Source organism: Lampetra fluviatilis, chromosome 9 (genome assembly GCF_964198595.1).
Source record: "Lampetra fluviatilis chromosome 9, kcLamFluv1.1, whole genome shotgun sequence".
NCBI lineage: Eukaryota > Metazoa > Chordata > Hyperoartia > Petromyzontiformes > Petromyzontidae > Lampetra > Lampetra fluviatilis.
In genome coordinates this window covers 6,142,849-6,164,799 of record NC_136283.1, presented here as the reverse complement: position 1 = coordinate 6,164,799, position 21,951 = coordinate 6,142,849, and the positions used below count along the sequence as shown (strand labels likewise).

Here is a 21,951-nt window from a genome sequence, read left to right as displayed (position 1 = left end):
CATGTTTATTTTAGAAAGATGGCAATGTAGCACACACTCAGAACTTCCGCACTAGTTATTTTCACTGATGTCCTAGAAATGTCTATTTATCTTTGTACACATGGATGTAGGCGTTAGTTGGGTAATATGTAGTATATGCAAAGGAGCTAGCACAATGGATTGTGATCTCAGGGACCCAGCTTGGAGTTCTGTCATGCCATGAAGTCCTCAATGGATAAACCTGCATGATGTAGCCACAGGCATTTGTGTCATAATCCGTCTCTAGACGTAAAATACAATTAATGTAATATACTTAGCACATTTCACGCCTAACATTCTACTTTGTATTTTAAGCTTAGAGGATTATACATCTTGAAAATTAATGTAAACAAATCACTGTGTCAATGTATGATGGTGCAGTTGTTCAAAATGTGTGTCTTTGCACTAACATACAATTGTATACTTTTGCAAATTGAGGAGTTGTGTTTTTTATGTGGAGTAATGGTGGGGGGTGGCGTCGTCCCAGATTTACCAAATACGGATTAGACAATACAAAATAGGCTCTAAAATATGTTTTTTTTCTCATGTAGAATTGTAAAGATGTGTTTTTTCGCTTGTTGAAGTAATCGATAAATGAGTCAGTTAGTAGCAGCTAAAAATAGAACCATCAGGCTCAATTAGTGTGGAATACCATATTCACGATTTAAATTTATTTTACAATCATGGGTAATCCGTCCACGGATTGTTAAGAGTTAACTGCATAATCATAGCGATCAATTTACATTTTTATTAAGTTAACTTTAAGGCCACAGTGTCAAGCGTCAGTCACGTAAACTGTCTTAAGGTGGTAAATGTTTGTCAAACAGAACTATCTACAAAGTAAAATTCCCATCAGTCAACTTCTACTGCTGGAAAAAAGACCTCCCCAAGTCATTCCCATCCCATAGTCTGGATGCAACTATTCATCAAGCTTCCTGCACACGAGCTACATTTTCTCGCTTCTCTGTGGTGATCATCCTCTCTGGAGTGCCTATTCCAGTGGCTGCAGTTTCCTCGCCAGTCTCAACCTGCCTCCATCATCACTTAGTGACATGCCCTTCCCAAGCCCACATTTCTTCACAGTTAATTTCTAACTTGCATGTGTTCTATTATTTCTGCGGTCATCTTTCTATTCCTCGTAGTTTTTAGATGTAATAGAAAAAAATAGTGCATGTCATTGAGAGTAATATGCACATATAGAAATATTTTTTTTTACATTGTTATGTTGTGTTTCAATATTAAGTTCAGTTTTCTACTTACCTGCCTTTGTTTTACATATTTATGATCCCAATTAACCTACTCGGATATGTATTCCTGCTGTGTTCCTCTAGCAAACATCTGAATTTGTTTCCAAAATCAGGTTTGTTTTATCTGGAGCCCATATTGGTAGTCCTCCCTCCTGAGTTTTCAAACCGATTGTCGAATTCATTTCCATGCGTTGTGAAAATATGAATAACATTAATATTTTATAGTGTATGTTTTACTGTTATTTCTGCAATGCAATTTTCTGACAACATTTTCTAATGTCCCTCTTAATAACTTTGTTAAAAATATATCTCCTTGCCTGATTTGTCTTCTGATATATATTTTGTTCAGAGTGAAGCTTTTCATCTTAGTTTTTTTTCATTTGTATATTTTAAAAATGTTGGCCTTTGTTTTTTAGAGCTTGGATTATTGCATCATTTTACACCACTCCTCAAGCAACGTTTGTTCCACACATACAACCATAATTTTCCCAATTATGCCCCTTTACTAAGACACATTTTTTTTGGCTGATAGTGTACACAAAACTACAAACAATATAGACAAAAATCAGAAACGGCACAAACAAGGCAGTACAAATTTGACAAATAAATACAATTTTAAATCACAATCCTAAATTGCTGGGGGGCAGTGAATTGTTACATGCTCACTGGATACCGACACACTTATCTGACTGAAATATTTGATTACATGAATTTTTAAATTAGATTTACTCCCCCAAACCCTTGAGGCAAGCCATGTGACCATTAAAATGAATGACCTGACAAGTGTGTCATCCATTATGAAGTCACTATTGTCACGCAGACGCATCCAGCAGTGTTTCATGTTTAGTAAATGTTTACAAATGGATTTATCGACGTGATTATATTTCACGCTGTAAATGTTGGTATGATTACCTAAATGTAGTCTAAAATGCCTGTTGTGTTTTTCTCATTGCATGGATGTATATATTTCTGTAAATTGTAACGTTTATCATCACAGCTGTTTGTAAGAAATGAACAACCCGTGGGTATTTTTTTTCAGTTAAACCATTCACTCAGGGTTTTTCTTTTTTTGGAAAATATAAGCATCATGGACTAGTTAATGCAAACTGAATGACAATAATTAACACGGTGGTCACCAACACGCTCCAGACAGACGCTAGAACACAACGTTTCCACAAATATGAACCTCAAACCAACAGAGATAACGGAGTTACTGACGTTTCCATTTCAGCTTCTATGTAGTCTTTTACCCATACCTTACATGGACACGCTGGAAATGTGCGCTGACCTTTTTTGCCCCGTAACAATGTTATGGGAACAGCCTGGAATTGACAACTTGATTAGAACCATAAAAATCTCTTTTAAACTTAAAAGGATCCATCAAATCCATTGTCACCTGTTGTGTGCCACACATGGAGGCTTCAGTTGCAAGGGCATCACAAAGCAAAGGGAATCGTTAATGTGTGGTGGTCGGACGTTGCAGCTTGGCGTCTCGTAGAGAAACAAAGGGAGCACGCCGACTCAAAAAAAAGGTCAGCTTGATGCATGAGATGAAAACGATGAGAATGAAAACGATGGCCAGGAAGGGAATTAGTGTGCCTGAAGGTAAATGGGTTAATATGAATGCAAGGAAGCGTGGAGGTAAGAGGAGAAAGGTAACAGCGTAGGACACTTGAAAGGCGAATTTGACCGTATTGATTTGGCTTTTTATCGGGCAGGTTTTAATTAGCGAAGATTAGATTTGTGACAAACCATCACTCGTATTAACTTTGTTAAAAATAAGAACTGCGTTGATCCTCTCAAGTGACACAAGTGTAATGCTTTGCTTACAATGTGAGTGTAAAGTTTATAAACATTTTTATGAGAAAATATACTCGTAAGGTAATGTGTCAACTCACTTTAACATTGCAGCTTATATGTAGCCTATTAGCCATACCTTACTTGGGCATGCTGCTGGAACTTGTCGGGTGACATGTTTATACATTTTCATTACTTTGAACATTGTGACTGGCATACTTTAAACTATATTCATTGTTATATATTCTGTTGCACATTGATGTAATCCACTTGCCACCTCTTAAAGAGTTAGGATTGCAAAAAAATTACATATATGTAATGTAAATTATATGACAATGAATTTAGGAAGGTGTACATTTTGGTAAATCTGAAATAGTACAAAAATTGAGTAATATATTTAATTTAGCCATTATAAAGCAAAACACGAAACAACCAATATTCCTTTATACTACACTAACTTTACTACCCGGCTTCGCCTGTGACTTGGATTCTTGTCTTGGATTAATACACGGCTGCCGCATGCGGGTGACATCACAGATGTGATGTCACTGCTCATATCCATTATTGCGCCCCCTGCCCAAAATACAAAGTCTATTTTTATACTTTATGCATTGTGTACCATCTAGAAGCTACCCACATGCCAAATTTCAAGTTTGTTGCATGTCGGGAAGTATGCTAAACATTTCGAACAGACATTCACAAATTTCCCTTTTATATATATAGATCTTCATTCTCTTAAGAGATAAACACACGCCCCTTGAGACTCGGCAGCAATGTCCAGAAGTGTACTACATCTGCTTCATAGATCTCCTGCTTTTTGTTCAACTGCTGGCTTGCTGTTTATTCTGATTTTTTATCTACTCTCCATCGACTCTGGTCGAGGAGGGTCGAGCCCCATTGAGTCTTCGGCATCCAAAAGTTATAGGTATTTGTATTTTAAAAGGATATTTTACTACAAATGTTGTGTATTTTAAGATAAGCATTTACAATGTCGAGTTTTGAGCAGGTAGTCGAGTTGAATGGATTGTTTTCCCGCTGTGCTTGGACATCAAACTCACCGTGTCTAAAACCTTTGTGTTATCTTTGATCCTAAGCTTTCATTTTCTCTTCACATCTCTCAACTCTGCAGGACCTGTACCTATGCAACGTCTCCCACATAGGTCACTTTTTGACCCCCTCTCGTGCTGAGATTTTCATTCATGTTTTTGTCATGTCCCACCCTGGCTATTGCAACTCTCTCTCTCCTTTATTCCCTCGCAGCAGAGTTCCACCACCAGATTTATCATTTGCACATGCATATTACCACAACTCCAATTTTCAAATCCCTTTGCTGGCTCAGTCTAACCGTTGAAGATGAAGGAGCCTTTCTGGAGTTTTATTTGACCATTGTGCTTCACATTTCAAGGTTTTGATTGAATACTGTATGTAGTTTTCTATATGTATTGTGAGCATTGCTCATAGGCTTTTTACAATGCGTGTTACATGTGGGATGAAAATTAAGATGAAAGCCGCGTATGTTGATAAATACCAATGTTGCCTGTGATGGCAATCTATTATAAGCATTAGTTAACTCCTTAATGCTCTAAATGCTGTCTTGTCGTTCTCTTTAGCCTTCAAGGACGATTATAATCATGACTCAACATTTTAAAGGCGTTAAAACCCATGGCCTCTTTGAGTGCAACATTGCCAGCGGCTGGATAACGGATTGCGATTTCTGGAAGCCGAGATTAAATTACAGTGCACATGAGCTGTGCACTGTAGCTGAATGCCATAAAAGCAATGTGCAATCCTGTAGACTGCTTCTATAGCTTTGCAGATTGATGAGGATGTCATGTGAACACCAATTAGAGACTGAACATGTCACAAGCATAAGATTCTCATTAGCAGTCAACCCAACCGCGAAGGACATTTTTGTGCCTCGCCTTAATCGCTTTTTAGATTCAACTGCTACAATCTATCTCATCTTGCTAAACTGTAGAAACATGTTGTAAGACTAATAAGATCTGTGCTGACGATATATCTTAAACTAAGCTTTCAACAGCTGCTTTCCTGCAATCACTTACAATCCTTAATTTTGCTTGTATATTCAATATCACAGGAAAGTCAGAGTATTAATAAAATGGAACACGGGAAATGCATTCATTTTTGCGTATGCTTTCATTTGATTTACACCTTTAGGCATAGGTGCTCCCCTCCTTATCCCCCTCCCCCTTAGCAATCTTACAAGCATTGGACCCTTGTTCTTGGTTAGACACCCTGAGGTGTGGGCCAGTAAGAAAGCAAGACCACAGGTTCCTGAGTATTTGGCTACTATAAGTTTCCACGTGATAAGCCGCTTTGTTGAGCTATCATTTGTGGCCAGGTCGCTTCTGAAAAAGCGCTATATAGCTCAGTGTGCCTTACCCGTTAGAATAAAAATGTTTAGTTTAATGTAGGGAGACCACTGGGAATTCCAGGTCTTACTGTTCAGTCTATGGACCTCCCCAAGGGTCTTCACAAATATTGTCATAGTAATAGTTGCCCACCTAACAGCCAGAGACAACCATGTGTATCCTTACCTAGATTACCTACTGATACGGACGGACTCAGAGAACGCACTAGTAAAGTGTCTCCGACGTGGTGCGAGTACGCCAGGAGCACGGCTTTGTGTTAAACGGCCAGAAACCTTGTCCCTTCTCAGAAGCGAGGCAGCATTGCTGGCATCAGGAAAAGGGAGGCCAAGCAAGCAGATGCCGGGTAATCCTAGGCCACATGGCTGCAATAGCTGAGTTAAACTGAGCTAGGTTACACATGCGGGCACTTCAGTGCTGCCTGTTAGACAACTGGGGGGTGGGGGGGCCTTACGAGGGGAAATGTTTCAATGGGTTCTGTTGTCCGGACCAGCCGGAACGGGATCTCCAGTGGTGGTTGAATTTGACCCAGCTGGAAAGCGGGGTCCCTCCTAGGATTCTTATGGGAACAGATTGTACTGGAGACAGATGCCAGCCTATGGGGCTGTCGAGCATGCTGCCAGAGGCAAACCCTACAAGGACAGTGGTGCCGAGCAGAAGAATGGGAGAGCATAAATCTCCTTGAACTCATGGCCATTGGGCTGGCACTTGAGCGGCTCAAGGGCCTAGTGTTCGGGAAAGATTATAATCCACTTGACAACATCACAGCATTCGCCATCGTAAACAGACAGGGATCGACAAGATTCAATAAATTGATACAGTAGGTCTTACACTACTGTATCAACTTGGAATCGACAACCAGACAGTGGACTGGCTGGGCCGGGAAAGGCTCGATCCCAGTGATTGGGCTCTGCATCCCTTGGAGATTCAGGAGGCTGGAGTTGGATTGGTTCTCCTCTGGGGTGGGGGGGGGAAATACCAAGCTGAAGTTGTTCGCGTCCAAATGCCGGCAGCAAGGTGCCCGAGTGACCAATGACCTATCGGGCAATTGGGCCGGCGGCCTCGGTTACCTACTCCCCCCTATTTCCCCTTGATTCCCAAGGTCCTATAAATGATCAGCAGTGAGGGAGCGCTCGGAAGTGCTCATCACCCCCAATTGGCCCCCGGAGGTCGTGTTTCCCAGACTTATTGGCGTTGCTCCAGAGCGAAGCCCCTGGTGTAACTCCCAATAAGACCAGCTGTTGAAAGGGCAAGGTTCACATCTTAGAGCTGGGCATAGAGATCCCAGGACCTGCTGTATTTGAAACTTTTAAAGCTACATTGGTTTAATTTTTTATTTTTATCTTTAAACAAACAACACTTATAAATGCTTTCTTTGACCTTTTCAACATCAGCAAATGGGTTGGAAAATTAAGACTTTAATACATTTTTGTATAGTGGCGAGTCCCAGGTCATCAAACTTGCAATAATTGGGAATCGTATATGAATCTAAGAAGGCAACACTGTTTTCTGTACCCACCATCAATGCTTGAACCCAGAACCACTGAGGTTAAAGCACTTTTCAAATCATTATCTCCAAAGCATGCAGCCATCCTATTTTGATTGAATTTTTAATTTTGTAACTATATTCACAAGGTCACATGCTATAAAAATGAGTTACTTGGGGTTTTCCTAGAGGGGAATGTTGTACCTGTGCAATACATTGAAATTAGTTGTTGATAGTTTCACATGAATATCCCATTAATTCTATTAGGCTTGCCAGACTAAATAAAATCTGGTTGACCCCATGTTTGTCCCACACTGTGGAATTTAATCTGAGCATGTAAATAGGAGTGCACATAATTCACGTGCCGTTCTCTAATTAAGCAAGGAGTAATGCGTACAATTTCAAAGTGTCCAGCGGTATAATTTTCATTGGCACTGTACCTGGACATAAGTAGCTTCATACTTTGCATTTTTATGACGTGTATTCGAGTTTAAGTTTTGTATTAACTTTAGCTGTGCTTTTGTTCCAGTGTGTGGAGACATTCACGGTCAGTTCTTTGACCTGATGAAGCTGTTTGAGGTTGGTGGTTCGCCTGCCAACACACGCTATCTCTTCCTGGGAGACTATGTCGACAGAGGATATTTTAGCATAGAGGTGAGTTTACTAATTTATTTATTTTAAATCTGTAGTAATATGAGTTACCTGATTAAAGCTTGACCGATGGTATATTGCTGATAATTTACAAATCCGTTTGCATGAAACTCGGAAATGTCTACTTCTGCAATTACAAACTATGAAAATTGTGGTAACATCATCCGTGGTGGTTTTGTGACATATATGCTTAAATATCCACACTGTGGGAGACTAAATTTTGATTTAAAGCTTTCGTGACTGCAGGGATTCATCTTCTTGGTTCTTTCGGTAAAGTCACGTAGAAGGGAAATAATAAAATAATAAAAATTAAACGTAATAAAATTATGTTTTATATAGTGAGAAGTGTATTTTATTATGTTTTATTTTGATTGTTTTATTATTTCCCTTCTACGTGACTTCACCGAAAGAACCAAGCAGATGTGGGAAACTAGTTCAGTCTGTGAACCTGGACACCAATTTCTCACATGCTTTTAAAGCAGTTAATAGCAATCGAAGGCTGGGGTATTCTAACTATCACTCTCATGGAAATTGTCATTCTGTAATACCTTAATCAAGATAAATAAATGTACCAAAATAGGATTTTAAACAAGGCAGATGATCAGGCCGGTGGTGCACAATGTTTATACAGCTAATTTAACTTTTTTTTGGCTCCCACAAATCTTGGTTGCTGCCACCGAAACTTAAGGAAGTTGTATAGATGTTTGTTATGAATCCCATTTCATGTATATTAATGAATGTGTAGGCAGTGGCTTGCATGCTCCTACATCGGTCTCAAGCTCTGCTTCATAGGCATGAGTAGGCACACACATGTATGAATATTAATTTAGCTGACAGGTGGAGTAGGATAGTTAATGGTGCTGTCCCTGCCCATGAACCCATTCTCCATCCCTTTCAACCTTCTCTTCAATAAATAAATTCATAGCAGTGTCTCATTGAAGATGTAACATGATTTACTCGCCACAACTATCCTCATACCTACAAAAGTTAAGCATATTGAATTTCCAATTTCCACTAAAAAGTGCCAAACTTTTTTTAAAACTATGATTAATACTTAGCTGCATACTATCATGATTGTGTATCATATTGAAATGTACATGTAACTAGAAAAAATAAAATAACATGGTAAAGCAAGCATATTTAGTCATTTTAGCTCCATCTTAAAACCTTGTTCCTAATCTCAGAAATCTATAACAGTAATAATATAATCAACAATGGGTTGATGGAAACAATGGAATTTGCTGATGGACTGTCAGTCGCTCAAATGTTTTTTTTTATATTGACATCTAATATTGTTGGATTTTTCAAAGTGGATTATTCATGCTCTAGTCTGTTAATTGTGTTTTAAGATATGGCATGATTTTAATGAGTTTAAAATTTCATCAAAAGTGTTTTTCCACTGCAAGTTGCAAAAAATAAATTTATATAATTTACTTTTCAATAGGAAGGGTCCTTAGAGTCAAATGAATTCACTTTGCAACAAAACTTTCTTGACTTTCATAAGCTGAGCTCTCTCAGTAATGTTCCCAGCTGTCATAAATGCTTCAACTGCTAGCTTTGTAATATTCCTTTGGAAGTCAAAATGAAGTCACCATCATTTCTCGTGGTTTCAGACACAAGAAATGCATCGTGACCTCCGGCAAATTGTTTCACCTAACCCCCACTGGTGATTTCATAAGGAAAGGCCTGTGGAAGCACTTTTCTGTACATTTAAGAGCCACCATTACAAATTAGTGTACTCTTAGAATGAGATGCATGTCTGTAAAGATGCACACAAGGACAGCACTGAGTAAGGAGAACAAAATTCACTCACTGAAGATTTTCAGCGATTTAGTGTACATCACTTGCAGTCAAACAGGTCCTCTTTATTGGTATGTGTAAATGGTGTGACTCGTTGGCACTTAGCAAGACATTTTTTGGGGATTCATTTTTGAATAGTTGCTTGATCGATTAATTAAGTCCTGAATACATTTGTTTGAGTGAATTGCCACTTGAGGCAGCTATTGATGTCAACAGGTAATTCAGGCATTTTATATATACATAATTTCTCACATTTTGAACATTTAACATGGCACAGACTATGCCACAATCTATGGCACAATGAGACATGCTGTGTTGCCATGGGCGACAAGCATTGTAACCTTAGCCTCTGCCATAAGATGGGTTTGTGCAACCATGAATAATACTTATAACACTTATAATCCACACACGGCAACACTTACCTTAATCGAAGTAAAAAGCACCGCCACCTCATTTCCTATTTTAATCTCATGTGACAGTTTATCGCACTGCCCTGCAGGAACAAACCAACCAACCACAGCTCTCCATTAATCATCCAACGACTATCAATCGCTGTTACATGCATTTGGAAGGACTAGATAGGGAAACCACGCCATCGTTAAATGTTGCACAATGTTATTTAATTGGATTGGCCGTCTTCCTAGGGTTACAGATCCTTCTACATCAGAGGGTGAAAGGTCACTGCACATCCACTAATATTCTGTCCTTAGATATAGAATGATGTGCCCTCATGAAAATTACATTATGTTCTTCCAAATATTGTTTTATCTGTATAGTTGGATGGTTTCTGAAGGGCAGGACTCTTTCAGTCAGTAGCCAACTTAGGTTGAAAAAGATTAGGCCTTCAGTCTCAACATTTTGCTTCTCCAACACGAATGTGTTGTACGCATTGGTCACCGATGTCACATTTTTTGCATTTTATCTGACTGTTATTAGCGTTGTGTCATATTTTCAAACAAAATATTGGAAAGTCACTTTCTTGCATTGCAACGTGCTCCTTATATCTTTCTTGTGTCATTGAATATATCATGCACAGAAACACACTTCGTTAGAAAAATTATAACTTCAATTAGGGTCCTGAATAGAATATACATAAAAAAATCATTTTAACCAAATGCATACGTAAACAAATATCCTCTTCCATATTTGTTTTACACAAATTAGTTGCTTATAAGTTTGGACTATACTAGCTGCATGCTAATCTCAACCATTGATTATTTTAAAGCCATGGTACTCCCAGCAGGGCAATATAGCTCTAGAGTAATTTGTTGGAAAGAAGACAAATTGGATCAATTAGGCACAGCAACAATAAAGCAGCTAACAATCCATCATGCCCATCATCACAGGGCTTAGGGCCAAGGAATTGTCATCAAGATTTGCTATTAAAGTAGAATTGGTTTCCAAGAAACTGTAAATGCTTTGAGTGATTTCTGTTACTTTTCATCCGTGGTGGATTGTGTTTGGTTGTGCTGTACAAGTTGTCATACTCTGTGTGCTGCACAGTATAGTGCTCAGAATTGGCGTTGACAGTGTCCTGCAAAGAAAATACCACATAGATGTGCAAACAAAGTTGAAGTACTGTGGACTGTTGTTTTGTGATCCTAAAGCAACCTACGCTGTGGTATAAATGATTTACCTTCGATTCCTTTAGTGCACAACATGTTGAAATTTGTCTTCTTGGTTCTTTCGGTAAAGTCTTTCGGTTAAGTTGTGTGACTTTACCGAAAGAACCAAAAAGATGAATCCCTGCAGTCATGAAAGCTTTAAATCGAAATGTTGAAATTTGGTCACATTGACAATTTACCAACTGAAATTGCATTAGTTTTATTTCGCTTGAAAAAAACCCAAGGTAGTAATCAATTAAGATTGCTCTACTTTTTTCTTTGAATTTCATAACATAAAAAAATGTGACTTGAGACATTTAAATACGAGCAAAGAACATGATTATTGTTTTTACTTTATAAATCGCACTTAAGTCCAAACTAAGTCTTTACTGCTGCATTCTGTAATGTAATTTCTCTGAGTAGGTTACCTAATACATTCAGAGCCTCAGTACACACATCAGCGCATTGTGCGAAGAGAGTTAAAATGGAGTTGCAGATACTAAACAAATAGAAAAGGTTACTGAAATTGTTACTGTTTAAATAACTAAAGTGCTACATAATTAAGACCATTTTATGTTTCTGTACTTGTGGATTATACGCAAATATGTATTTAATAAAGGAATTAATAAAAATCTAAAATCATGGCAGGGGTGTTTTCTATTGTTTGACACTAGCTGTATATTTATGAATTAATGAAGTTTGATTCTTGGACCTACGCTCAATTCTCCAATGTCTTGATGTTTAATGGCATAATTCTACATCTTTGGTTATTTATCAAACACAATTTGAGTGGCATATAGCCACATTTAATCACACTTTTTAGTCGTGTATACTGTTTCTCAGTTTAACTTTCAACAGTTACCTAAAATGGACAAAAACATTTGCAATGTATATGCAGTTACAACGCCTCCCTAATTATGAATTAATTCAAGGTGGCTCGTGTTTATTTACTGCACCACTTAATAGGGGATGATCTATGATTTTAAATGACTGGTTATCAACACCCAGAGGTCATCATTTAACTAAATGTATTATACATGTTTTGCCTCGTTATTTATTGCTGTTGGATTCACATTTCATATTTATTGGCATAGACCTGACTATATTTATGCTAAATGTCATCCTTTTGCTCATTCCCATACATATTTAGAATTTATTTAATTCACGACTTGTCAATATATTAGATATCCCAATCTTGTTCAAGCACCCACATGAAGCTCTGTCTTATTTTAATCTAATGTCAAACATATTTAAACGAAAAAGCTCCCAGGCAATTACTTGGTCACCATCCCTTTGTAGGCTTCAAACATGACACGGTGCCAAAGGGGGTATCCGCATTCCACCTACAGTAGGATCTGCATCTCTGAAACGACAGAGAGCTCTGCGCACACTTGATGTGGCCAGAGTTCTACTTCTATCTTCAAAGAACCACCAGTTGGCATAATTCTAGGCAGCTGTTTCTGCTGTATAGCTGTATATAGTCAGGTCATGAGGGTCAACACTGCCTTTAAAGCGTGAATTTTAGTCTCTCAGAGATGTAAACTGCCTCACCTGGTATACAGGAGGTGGTGGGCTCAATCAGTGACGTGCGGTGAGATCAATGACTGGGGAGGCACTGGCGAGTGTGAGAGCCAGATTCACACACTGAGGGGGGCGTGTTCTCATGGAGGGGCGTGTCCTCACTGAGTGGGGCGTGTTAGACACGTCCCCCTCAGTGAGGCAGATGTGATGGCTGCCTCCCCTGGTGCTTTTTCATTGCAGTTTCATGACAAGACCAGCGAGCCTAAATATCTTTATACACATACGTGAAATAAGTTACCTGGAGTATGGAAGGCGAGGACATGAAATGAAGGGGTCTACAAACATTACATTGGTGAAATGCTGAGCTAGCAACAGACACGCGCTTATTGCCCGCGCTCCATCCAGTTACTGAGGGGTTGCGCAATCAGAGGGGGGGGAGGCTGACTTCGTCGCTGCCTCACCTCTCGTCTCTTCTTGTATTTTCAGCGGAGCTCCACAAATTTGGCGATTTTGACTATAAAAAATATTGTAATCGTACAGAAATGACATTTATAACACAGATCAGTGGAAAAATCTTTATATTTATTTGATTTGATTATTCTTTATTTTTTACTTTTTGTAACAGCTATTTTCATTGGAGTATGACAGGTGAGGCTTTGCCTCCCCTGACCGCACGTCCCTAGGTTAAATCCCAACCCTGACACTTGTTTATTTGGAGTTGGTACATTCTCCCTGTGGTCACGTGGATTTTTCTATCTGGGTCCTCTATATTTTTACCTCCACATTTAGAATCAACATGCATTTAGAATCAACATGCATTTAGAGTATTTGGCTGCTATCAATTTCCATATGATAAGTCACTTCCTTGGGCTATCATTGGTGATCAGGTCGTGTCTGCAAAGGAGCTAAAAAGCTGAATGGGCCTTACCTAGTAAAATAAAAATAGTTTATTTTAGACTGCATTATCCAATGCATAGAAGGTCCCTCTTCAAAATCTTAGGACACATTCCAAACAGGGCAGTGGCAGCCTCCTTGGCAAGGGCTTCCAGCGTGCGGTTTGAGACCATTTACAAAGTGGCAACATCAAAGTAGTCTCATACATTTGTGAGATGTTATTTCTATACCCTGTCTTGGCAGGATGCCTCTTTGGGAGGGCAGTTGTGTCCGCAGCTGTCCCTATTCTGTGTTGTTATCGGTGATATATTTCCAAATGTACATAGTAAGGTTCTTGGACGGTGCCATTAACGTAGAAAAAATAGGTTTTGTACCTCCGTAAAAAACTTGTTATTTGAGTCAATGCGCCTTCCACTTGACTCCCACCCATCCATCCCTGTGACGGGAATCTAAATTTAAGGCGATTTTTTTCAAGGTTTCCTTCTTCAAATGTTTTTCAAGGGATATGCGTTATTTTTGTTCATGTCCATGTCATGTGTTTTTTTTTTCAACTCATTTTTTGGAAAAATTGGCACCGTTGCATTTGAGTTTCGGACATTCCCTTTTACTCTCCCCCTTCAGATTCCATTTTTGTTCTCGGGGGAGGAGCATTATTATTTCATGATTGTTTTTTCTTTGCTGAAATCTTGCTCCGCTAATGAGCAGTCAGGGATTGTGGTTAGAGAGTGGGGGGGGTATACCAGGTTGCAGGGGCAACATTTGGTGCCTGCCTCAAAAGCCTACTCTGCAAACGTTCTCATAGCCCTGTGGGATTATGCTAATGTGCATAATAAGTAGCCTCCTGTGGTGACAATGACTCAAATCAGGTTTTTTTTTACGGAGGTACAAAACTTAATTTAAATCTCCATTCACTTGATAAGAACAGCTTTTGTCGTCACAGTTTGAGTGCTGACATTGGTGTGTTGTCGTTTTGCTTTGTGTTCAGTGTGTCTTGTACCTCTGGGCCCTGAAGATTCTATACCCCACCACCTTGTTCCTGTTAAGAGGAAATCACGAATGCCGACACCTGACGGAGTACTTCACTTTCAAACAGGAGTGTAAGCGTACAAACATCAAGGTTACATGAGTCATCAATGTTAAAATATGTTCTAGAGGAAATAGTAGTTTAAATAATTATACATTCTGTATTTGTATGTAAATATAGTATATCTTACTTTAAATATAAACGATGTATTTCATGTGCAGAAAACATTTCATTTTGTCAGTGGCTATATGCATGCTTGTGTTTGTTTAGTGTGTCTGAGCACGTTTTTCATTGTGCTCAGAATTTTATTTTCCTAATACATTATAAAAAGTAGCCTATGTTAATGCCATACAATTAACTGTAATGTTTCATTTAAGGGCCCATAAATATATCTGCAGCAATAATGAAAGTATTTGGTTATAACAGCACTTGAAGAAATTTGTTAGTATGCTATAATTAGAACTATATCAAAGTATTGCATATTGTTTGTACTTGACATTGTGTGTTTGCAAAAGACGTTGCCTCATTATCCATGCAACTGCGTGGACAGGTTTCGTAACTGATGTGTGTGTCCCCTGTTCAGGCAAGATTAAATACACAGAGACCGTGTATGATGCCTGCATGGACGCCTTCGACTGCCTCCCCCTAGCAGCGCTCATGAACCAGCAGTTCCTGTGTGTGCATGGAGGCCTCTCTCCAGAAGTACACAACCTGGAAGATATCAGGAAGGTATATTTCCTGCTTTCTGTGTTTTTTGGCGGTTTTGAAGTAGTGAACCCCCTTTAAGTGCCAATACCAAGTTAATGTTAACACAAGCTTTCAAGTGTGACCTCGGCATGGAATTTATGGTATTTTTTTTACAATGGTGTGTGCCACTTTAACATGCATGCACTGATATTTACAGTCTGACAAGACATACTGCTGAGGGTTTGTTTGCTGAAGATGCATCAAAAGTTCATTTTTAATAGGTTATGACTTGTTGAACATTTTGTTTTGTTTTTCATCAAATAAATTTATAGTTTGCTTGTAAGGAAATGTACAGCTTCCTTGATGTGATGAACGTAAACTGTTTCAGTCTCTTGTGTATTGTTGCAGAATTGATCTAGCAATTTCTCTCTAGTTTGTTCTGCATAATGTGAATCATTAGATATACCCTTTCCTCCCCAATTAGCTCAAATTTTAATTTATTTAGAACACGTAATTTCTCTTTACTCGACTGGATGGAGTAATCTACAGCCTTAAAATAGTTTCACCTGGTGTGTGGCTACTTGTAAAAGCAAGTGTAAGCTCATTTATCTAATCGGGGTACCATTGAGGTTAATCGCAGGATTTGCAGGGTTGTCACAAGGGCAGTATACATCTTGACAGTTCAGAGTTTGCCAGTTACAAACCCAATCCCGTGGTAGACACAGTTACACTAAGCACGTCTGTCTGTCCTCTGGGAAACCTGTCATCTCCATTTACAGACACTGGAGAAGACCATTTATAGAGTAGGATACTGTGTGCTATATTCTAACAAAGTTAAGCTTCCACAATCATTCCTTGGAGGGTAGGAGGAGAGTGTAGCTAAGTAACTGGTTATGTTTTAACCTGCACAATATATAAACTGCAAGTTTGGAGTTGGCAATACATCTGGGATATGCAAGACACATGCCATGACCCTCAAACCACCTCACCATATGTAGAAAGCTTCTTATTATAAACAAGGATGGTACAATTAAATTTAGTCACGGTGTACAATTTATACATTTTTGCTTTGTAAATAAATATTGGAACTTCTACGTCATTGGCCTATTTCTCTAGGGTAGTAGGTCAAATGTAAAATGTAAGTCCGGATTACTATGTTTTGTGCTGTATATTATAGCATGTTAAGTGTTTTCGATTGGCTCGTGCTTATAAATCGATTTGGATTGGAAGCATTATACATACATTTTAAGGTCACCCGCTATATGAATCCAAAGGTCAATAGTAGTTTTCACATTGTTCTATTGAACCATTAATGGTAGGATAGAAGAATAAAAACAAATACATGGCAAAAATATAACTTTTGTATGTTATGTGTGTAGCCTTAAAATAAGACGGTGAAGCATGTCAAAGGAGTATTTATTAATAATGTAATGACTTAAACTCTCAGTGCTGTTTGAAGCTATTAAAATTGTTTGTTATATGTAGCTTTTAAAATCAACTTTGTGTTTATCTGTTACATTTTTTGGTGTTTAAAGTTTAGACAATTGGAAGCTGCAATTTATAAAAAAAAACAATTTGATACTGGCAGTGGTGCACAAGCATAAAGAATAAACAAATCAACACATTTGTCAATAACACTCAACACATTTGTTCAGAATGCTCCTCCATAATGGATATTGTTACATGGTTGCATAACATAAATGTACTTTTGGATGAGGCTCATGCATGTATTCTACGTTTTAGGCCCAACCAGTGCTTACATTGCTATGCCGGTGGCTTCACGTACTGGCTACACCTCATGGGCTCAATGATGAGTCAAATTGTCAATTACTGCTTTAGTTTGCAGTTCATAATTTATGAACAATACTGTCTTAATAGGATTACATTTTTCTTGTTGATGTTAAATATGTTAATTGTAGCATGTTTTAAATACTTACTCGTGTACTTTTAAATAGTAACTGGATCCTTTATACTTCAACAGGTTCTTTGGAATAAATTTAAGATGTAGTCACTTGGTTCCATCCCATAGTTTTTTACATAGGTTTTTTGAGGATGTTCAATCCAAGTGTGTCCTCATATATTCGTTTACTCGTATACATTATAAAATATATACTGATATAATTGGATTGTACTTTGCCTTCCCAGTTGGATAGATTCAAGGAACCGCCTGCATTTGGCCCAATGTGTGACCTGCTGTGGTCAGACCCATCCGAGGACTTCGGCAATGAAAAGACCCAGGAGTACTTCTGCCACAACACCGTGCGAGGCTGCTCCTACTTCTACAGGTACGATCCTCAGGGCAAGTGTTTCATAATGTCGCATCGTTTTGGAGCTCGTTCAGCATAATGCGTATTGATCAATGAGGTGTTTCGTGCAAGCAGCTTGTGAAATCTTGAACTATTTATCTAAGTTTAAAGGGTTCATATTTTATGGATAGAGTTTATATATTTATTGCATTCCAATGTTCTAGCATAGTTTGACAAAAACTGTTGCAATGGACACCAAAAAGACCAGTCGCTTGACCATTACTTGCAAATTATTTAATTCTGTTCAGGTTAAAATTAATACAGTATGCATAACATATTTAATTTAGTTATTTGCAAGCACACTTACCAACCTAGATTATCTGTCCATGGATAATTGAGATCTAAACGCTGTGGTTTTCTTACATTTGGAAAAATAAAAAGATTTGATTTTTGAAGGTAGCATTATTCTAAGTGTAGAATATAGCTTGTGATAAAGTTGAATCATGATATGGGTTTCTTTAAAAGTAATGTTCAATGTGCATTTTAATATCTTTCAGCTATCCGGCAGTCTGCGATTTCCTGCAAAACAACAACTTGTTGTCGGTTATAAGAGCACATGAAGCACAAGATGCAGGGTAAGTTGTGATATATTACAGCACTATAAATTACTAGCTTTTTTGCCTGTCCAAGGATGGGTGTATATTGCAGTAAATCTGAAATATTCAATAGAAAAATTGTTCAGCTCATGATTATTAATAAGGGCGGGTTGCCCCATGTGAAGTGACGTCACCCACTAATGGTTATTGGGGAGGGGTGTGGCATGTGGAATGACGTCACCCGCTCATGATTATTAATGAGGGGAGGGGTGCGGCATGTGGAGTGCGCGACCTTCTTGTGCGTTGGTGTAAATTTCCACGCGGGCATGAATATTAATGAAGAGGGGTGGGGGGGGCCTCTTTTGCAGTGACGTCACGTACGAATGTAGCAGTGTGCTGCGTAGATGTATTTTTTACCGTCACTTTATGTAAAGAAACGTCATTTGAAGCGACTTTGCGTAATAAACGTCTTTACTTCAGCTCGACCTTCCTCTGCGTGAGTGTAAAAATCCACCCACTCATGAATAATAATGAGGGGGGTGGGCCTTATGTGGAGTGACGTCACGCAGGGGAGGTGCTCATGTGGAGTGACGTCACACGGGGCTAGCCTCATGTGGAGTGACGTCATGTGGGGGGTGGGCCTCGTGGAGTGACGTCATGCACAGGACACATACATTCTTGGCTCATAGTATGTAATAGTATTTGCAGCTGATAGAGGGGTAGTTATGTTATTCACACACTGCTGCGAGAAGCCATTCCCCGAGTGCTTGAACTGCCAAGGCACGGCCACATTTGTATATATAGAAGGAAAATATGGCAAGTACTTTAAAAAAAAAAATCAGCAAATTTGTACTTTTTGACGACAAAATGCACTTTTGTTTGAATGATTTTAGTTCTTTGGCAACAATGCACTTCTGAATTTATAAGGAGCTCAATATACTCCTTGCTTTTAAGGATTGGAATTTTTAGAAGCTTAGGCTTCGAAACCATGATCTGCATTTATGCATTTTGGTCACTTACCAGTCTTCAGTTACTGATTGTCTATATAATACTGAACTCGGTTAAGGAGTACCGTCCTAGTGGATTGGCTGTCGAGCAAGTGGCTCACAATAAAAAAAAAAATTGTGAATTCAAATTCTAGTTGGGGCTTGACCCATTATCGCTCTTGTCACTTGTCCCTGTGATAGCAATGTGGAAATTATACCACTGACTTAGGGCTAAAAACATGAGATGAGCACAGCTTGAATGCTCTTTAGAGTGGAAAGTAACCTTTTAAAGCCTTTTTGTGTTTTGTTTAAGATAACCAGTGAACTTCATGTATAATTGTAGGAGGTAATTATTTGGTATTCCACATCTAACATAAAAAAAAATTGTAATTGTGTTTTTATTACCGTGGTAAATGTTTATCAACAGGTATCGAATGTACAGGAAAAGCCAAACAACAGGATTTCCATCACTTATTACAATTTTCTCTGCACCAAACTACTTAGATGTTTACAATAACAAGGGTAAGTAGGGTTTCCCCCCCTAAATTTTGCATACACACATAAGTTTATACTAAGAGCATTATTTTCTGGCATCAACCTAAGAGCATTATTTTCTGGCACGAGCCAAGATATATATGCTGGATGCAGTGCATCCAGTATAATTCTAGGATTGAACTAGTTGTTTTTAATGCTATAAGCTGTATATAAAACTTACTTGCAAAGACTAAACTTACATCAACAGTTGTACAGATTTTAATTACAATGGGGTCACTGAAAAACACAACTTGTCACAATTACGGTTTTAACATCTTGGAATCATCAAGATGGCTTCATGCTACTGTTTGATCCGGCGAAGGTTCTTGTGTGATGGCTTTATTTTCATGCAATACACGTTCGCACTGTGCAAGCCTTTTGAACAGCGTTATACTTTCAGGATGACATCAGTGTCAGCCTTTCAATACCCAGCACAGCCAGTTCTGCGATGGATATAAACAGTTATCACATTTGTTATGAGTCGCTGCATTCTGCAGCAGTGCGCAGACATAATTTTACTAGCAGGCAGAAATGGATAGTAGCAACATTCGTTTTAGAAAGAAACAAAAATAGCATTTGAAATACACAGTGTCACGATTAATATTTCAAATTTTACATATTTAGATACCAATATTCTGTTTTCTGTTATGTCCACTGCTTGGTATGAAAATGGCAAGTGTCATTATCTCGTGTGGACAAAACATTCTACCATTTCATTATACCTGCTACCTGATATGAGAGAGACGCTGTAAAAGACTGGCATGACTATTCAGTATTCAGACCACAGGCTCCATTAGAGAATTTTCGTTGGTGGATTCCCAATAGAATAGAATTTCCAATGGAATGGGATTCCTCGAATAGGATTGTGTTCCAGAAAAATACAACACACTTCAATGTTTCAAATAAATCAAGTGTTCTGAAGCAGGTTGGCTGTTGTTGATATAATTTGTGATTTATTGTGCATGGCAAATTGCATATTTCCATGTTTCCAAACGTTATATTTGCAGCTTTTCTGTGTACACCAATGAAAACAATGCACTTACAACTGATTATAATACACAAAAAGGGCAATGTAAATTGGGAAATTTTGAAAATGTCATTATAGAAATTGATTTACATGAACATGTTTTTCCGCAAACAATTTCCTGTCAATAATTGTTGCACCAACAGCCTAAGAGAAAACAGCAGACCATCCAAGACAGTTTTTTTTTGTAAATTTAACTGGTCTATTTGTGGAGTTAATAAAAAAGATAATTTAAGAATGTTTCATTTTATTATTCTGAAAGATGGTATACATCTACAATGTAAATGGAATTGATGTGTTGCTAATTTTAATATCGGCTGAGTTTGTGATACTCTGAACATAACATGTGATGTTTACGTGTCCTAAATCCACAGCGGCGGTATTAAAATATGAAAACAACGTGATGAACATCCGGCAGTTTAACTGCTCCCCACACCCATACTGGCTGCCCAATTTCATGGATGTCTTCACGTGGTCTTTGCCATTTGTTGGGGAAAAAGGTATATTTTTCAAAATTTGTTGATGTATTAATTGCACTTCATATTGCATATCCTGAGTATAATAACTGGAGTAAAAAAACGGTTGTATCAGGGCTTTTTATATGTTCATTAATATTTTTCTATAACAGTCAACCTGAATGAAATCAAGACCATTTGAACTCAGAACCTTTCAATATAGGTATTATGTTATTGTAGTGCTTGTCTATTTGTATTTCTGTTTACGTATTAGGTACATGTAATGCAGTAATACCTACTTGTGTATTACTAGCGGGAAGTACCTGGCGTTGCCCAGGGGAAAATATATTTAAAAACTTCTCCTTAAAAACATAAAATTGACACAAATACTAAGCTATTGTGAAAGCCCGGCGTACCGTTTGTCCATTTGTCCGTCAACAAAATTATAAGAGGCTTGAAGAAGTCCAAAAAGTTATAGAAAGTGGGGGGTAAATAGTTGATCTCAAAGGTTTCTGAAAATTGATGACCCCCCCTTGAAAAAATGTTTTTACCCCCAAGTAGACATATATACCTAAACACCCTACATACAATAGAGTAGTATGTAGTGACTCTATCATAGTATCTGACTCTACAGTAGTATCTGGCTCTACAGTAGCATCTACTGACTCGAAAGCAGTATCTATTGACTCTATAGTAGTATCTAGTGACTGTAGTAGTATCTACGGAATCTATAGGCATCTATTGACCGTAGTAGTTTCTACTGACCCTACAGTAGAATCTACTGACTCTATTGTAGTAACTACTGACTCTACAGTAGTATCTGCTGACTCTATAGCAGTATCTGCTGACTATAGCAGTATCTACTGACTCTATCGTCGTTACTACTGACACTGCAGCAGTATATACTGACTGTAGGGGAATCTACTGACTAGTATTATCTACTGACGAAAGTAGTATCTACCGACTCTATAGTCGTATCTACCGACTTTAT

General features: G+C 38.2%; 1 protein-coding gene across 2 annotated transcripts in view; it reads left to right on the top strand.

Moving 5' to 3' along the window:
• LOC144934161 (serine/threonine-protein phosphatase 2B catalytic subunit beta isoform-like) overlaps window positions 1–21,951 on the top strand; it is a 50,781-nt gene that overhangs the window by 13,338 nt on the left and 15,492 nt on the right. For both annotated transcript variants that reach the window (XM_078859677.1, XM_078859676.1), the window contains exons 3-9: window positions 7,468–7,592; window positions 14,394–14,505; window positions 15,016–15,161; window positions 17,265–17,404; window positions 17,923–18,000; window positions 19,375–19,469; window positions 20,880–21,005. In XM_078859677.1, the coding sequence (XP_078715803.1) occupies window positions 7,468–7,592; window positions 14,394–14,505; window positions 15,016–15,161; window positions 17,265–17,404; window positions 17,923–18,000; window positions 19,375–19,469; window positions 20,880–21,005 (822 nt within the window). The remainder of the gene's footprint in view (window positions 1–7,467; window positions 7,593–14,393; window positions 14,506–15,015; window positions 15,162–17,264; window positions 17,405–17,922; window positions 18,001–19,374; window positions 19,470–20,879; window positions 21,006–21,951) is intronic.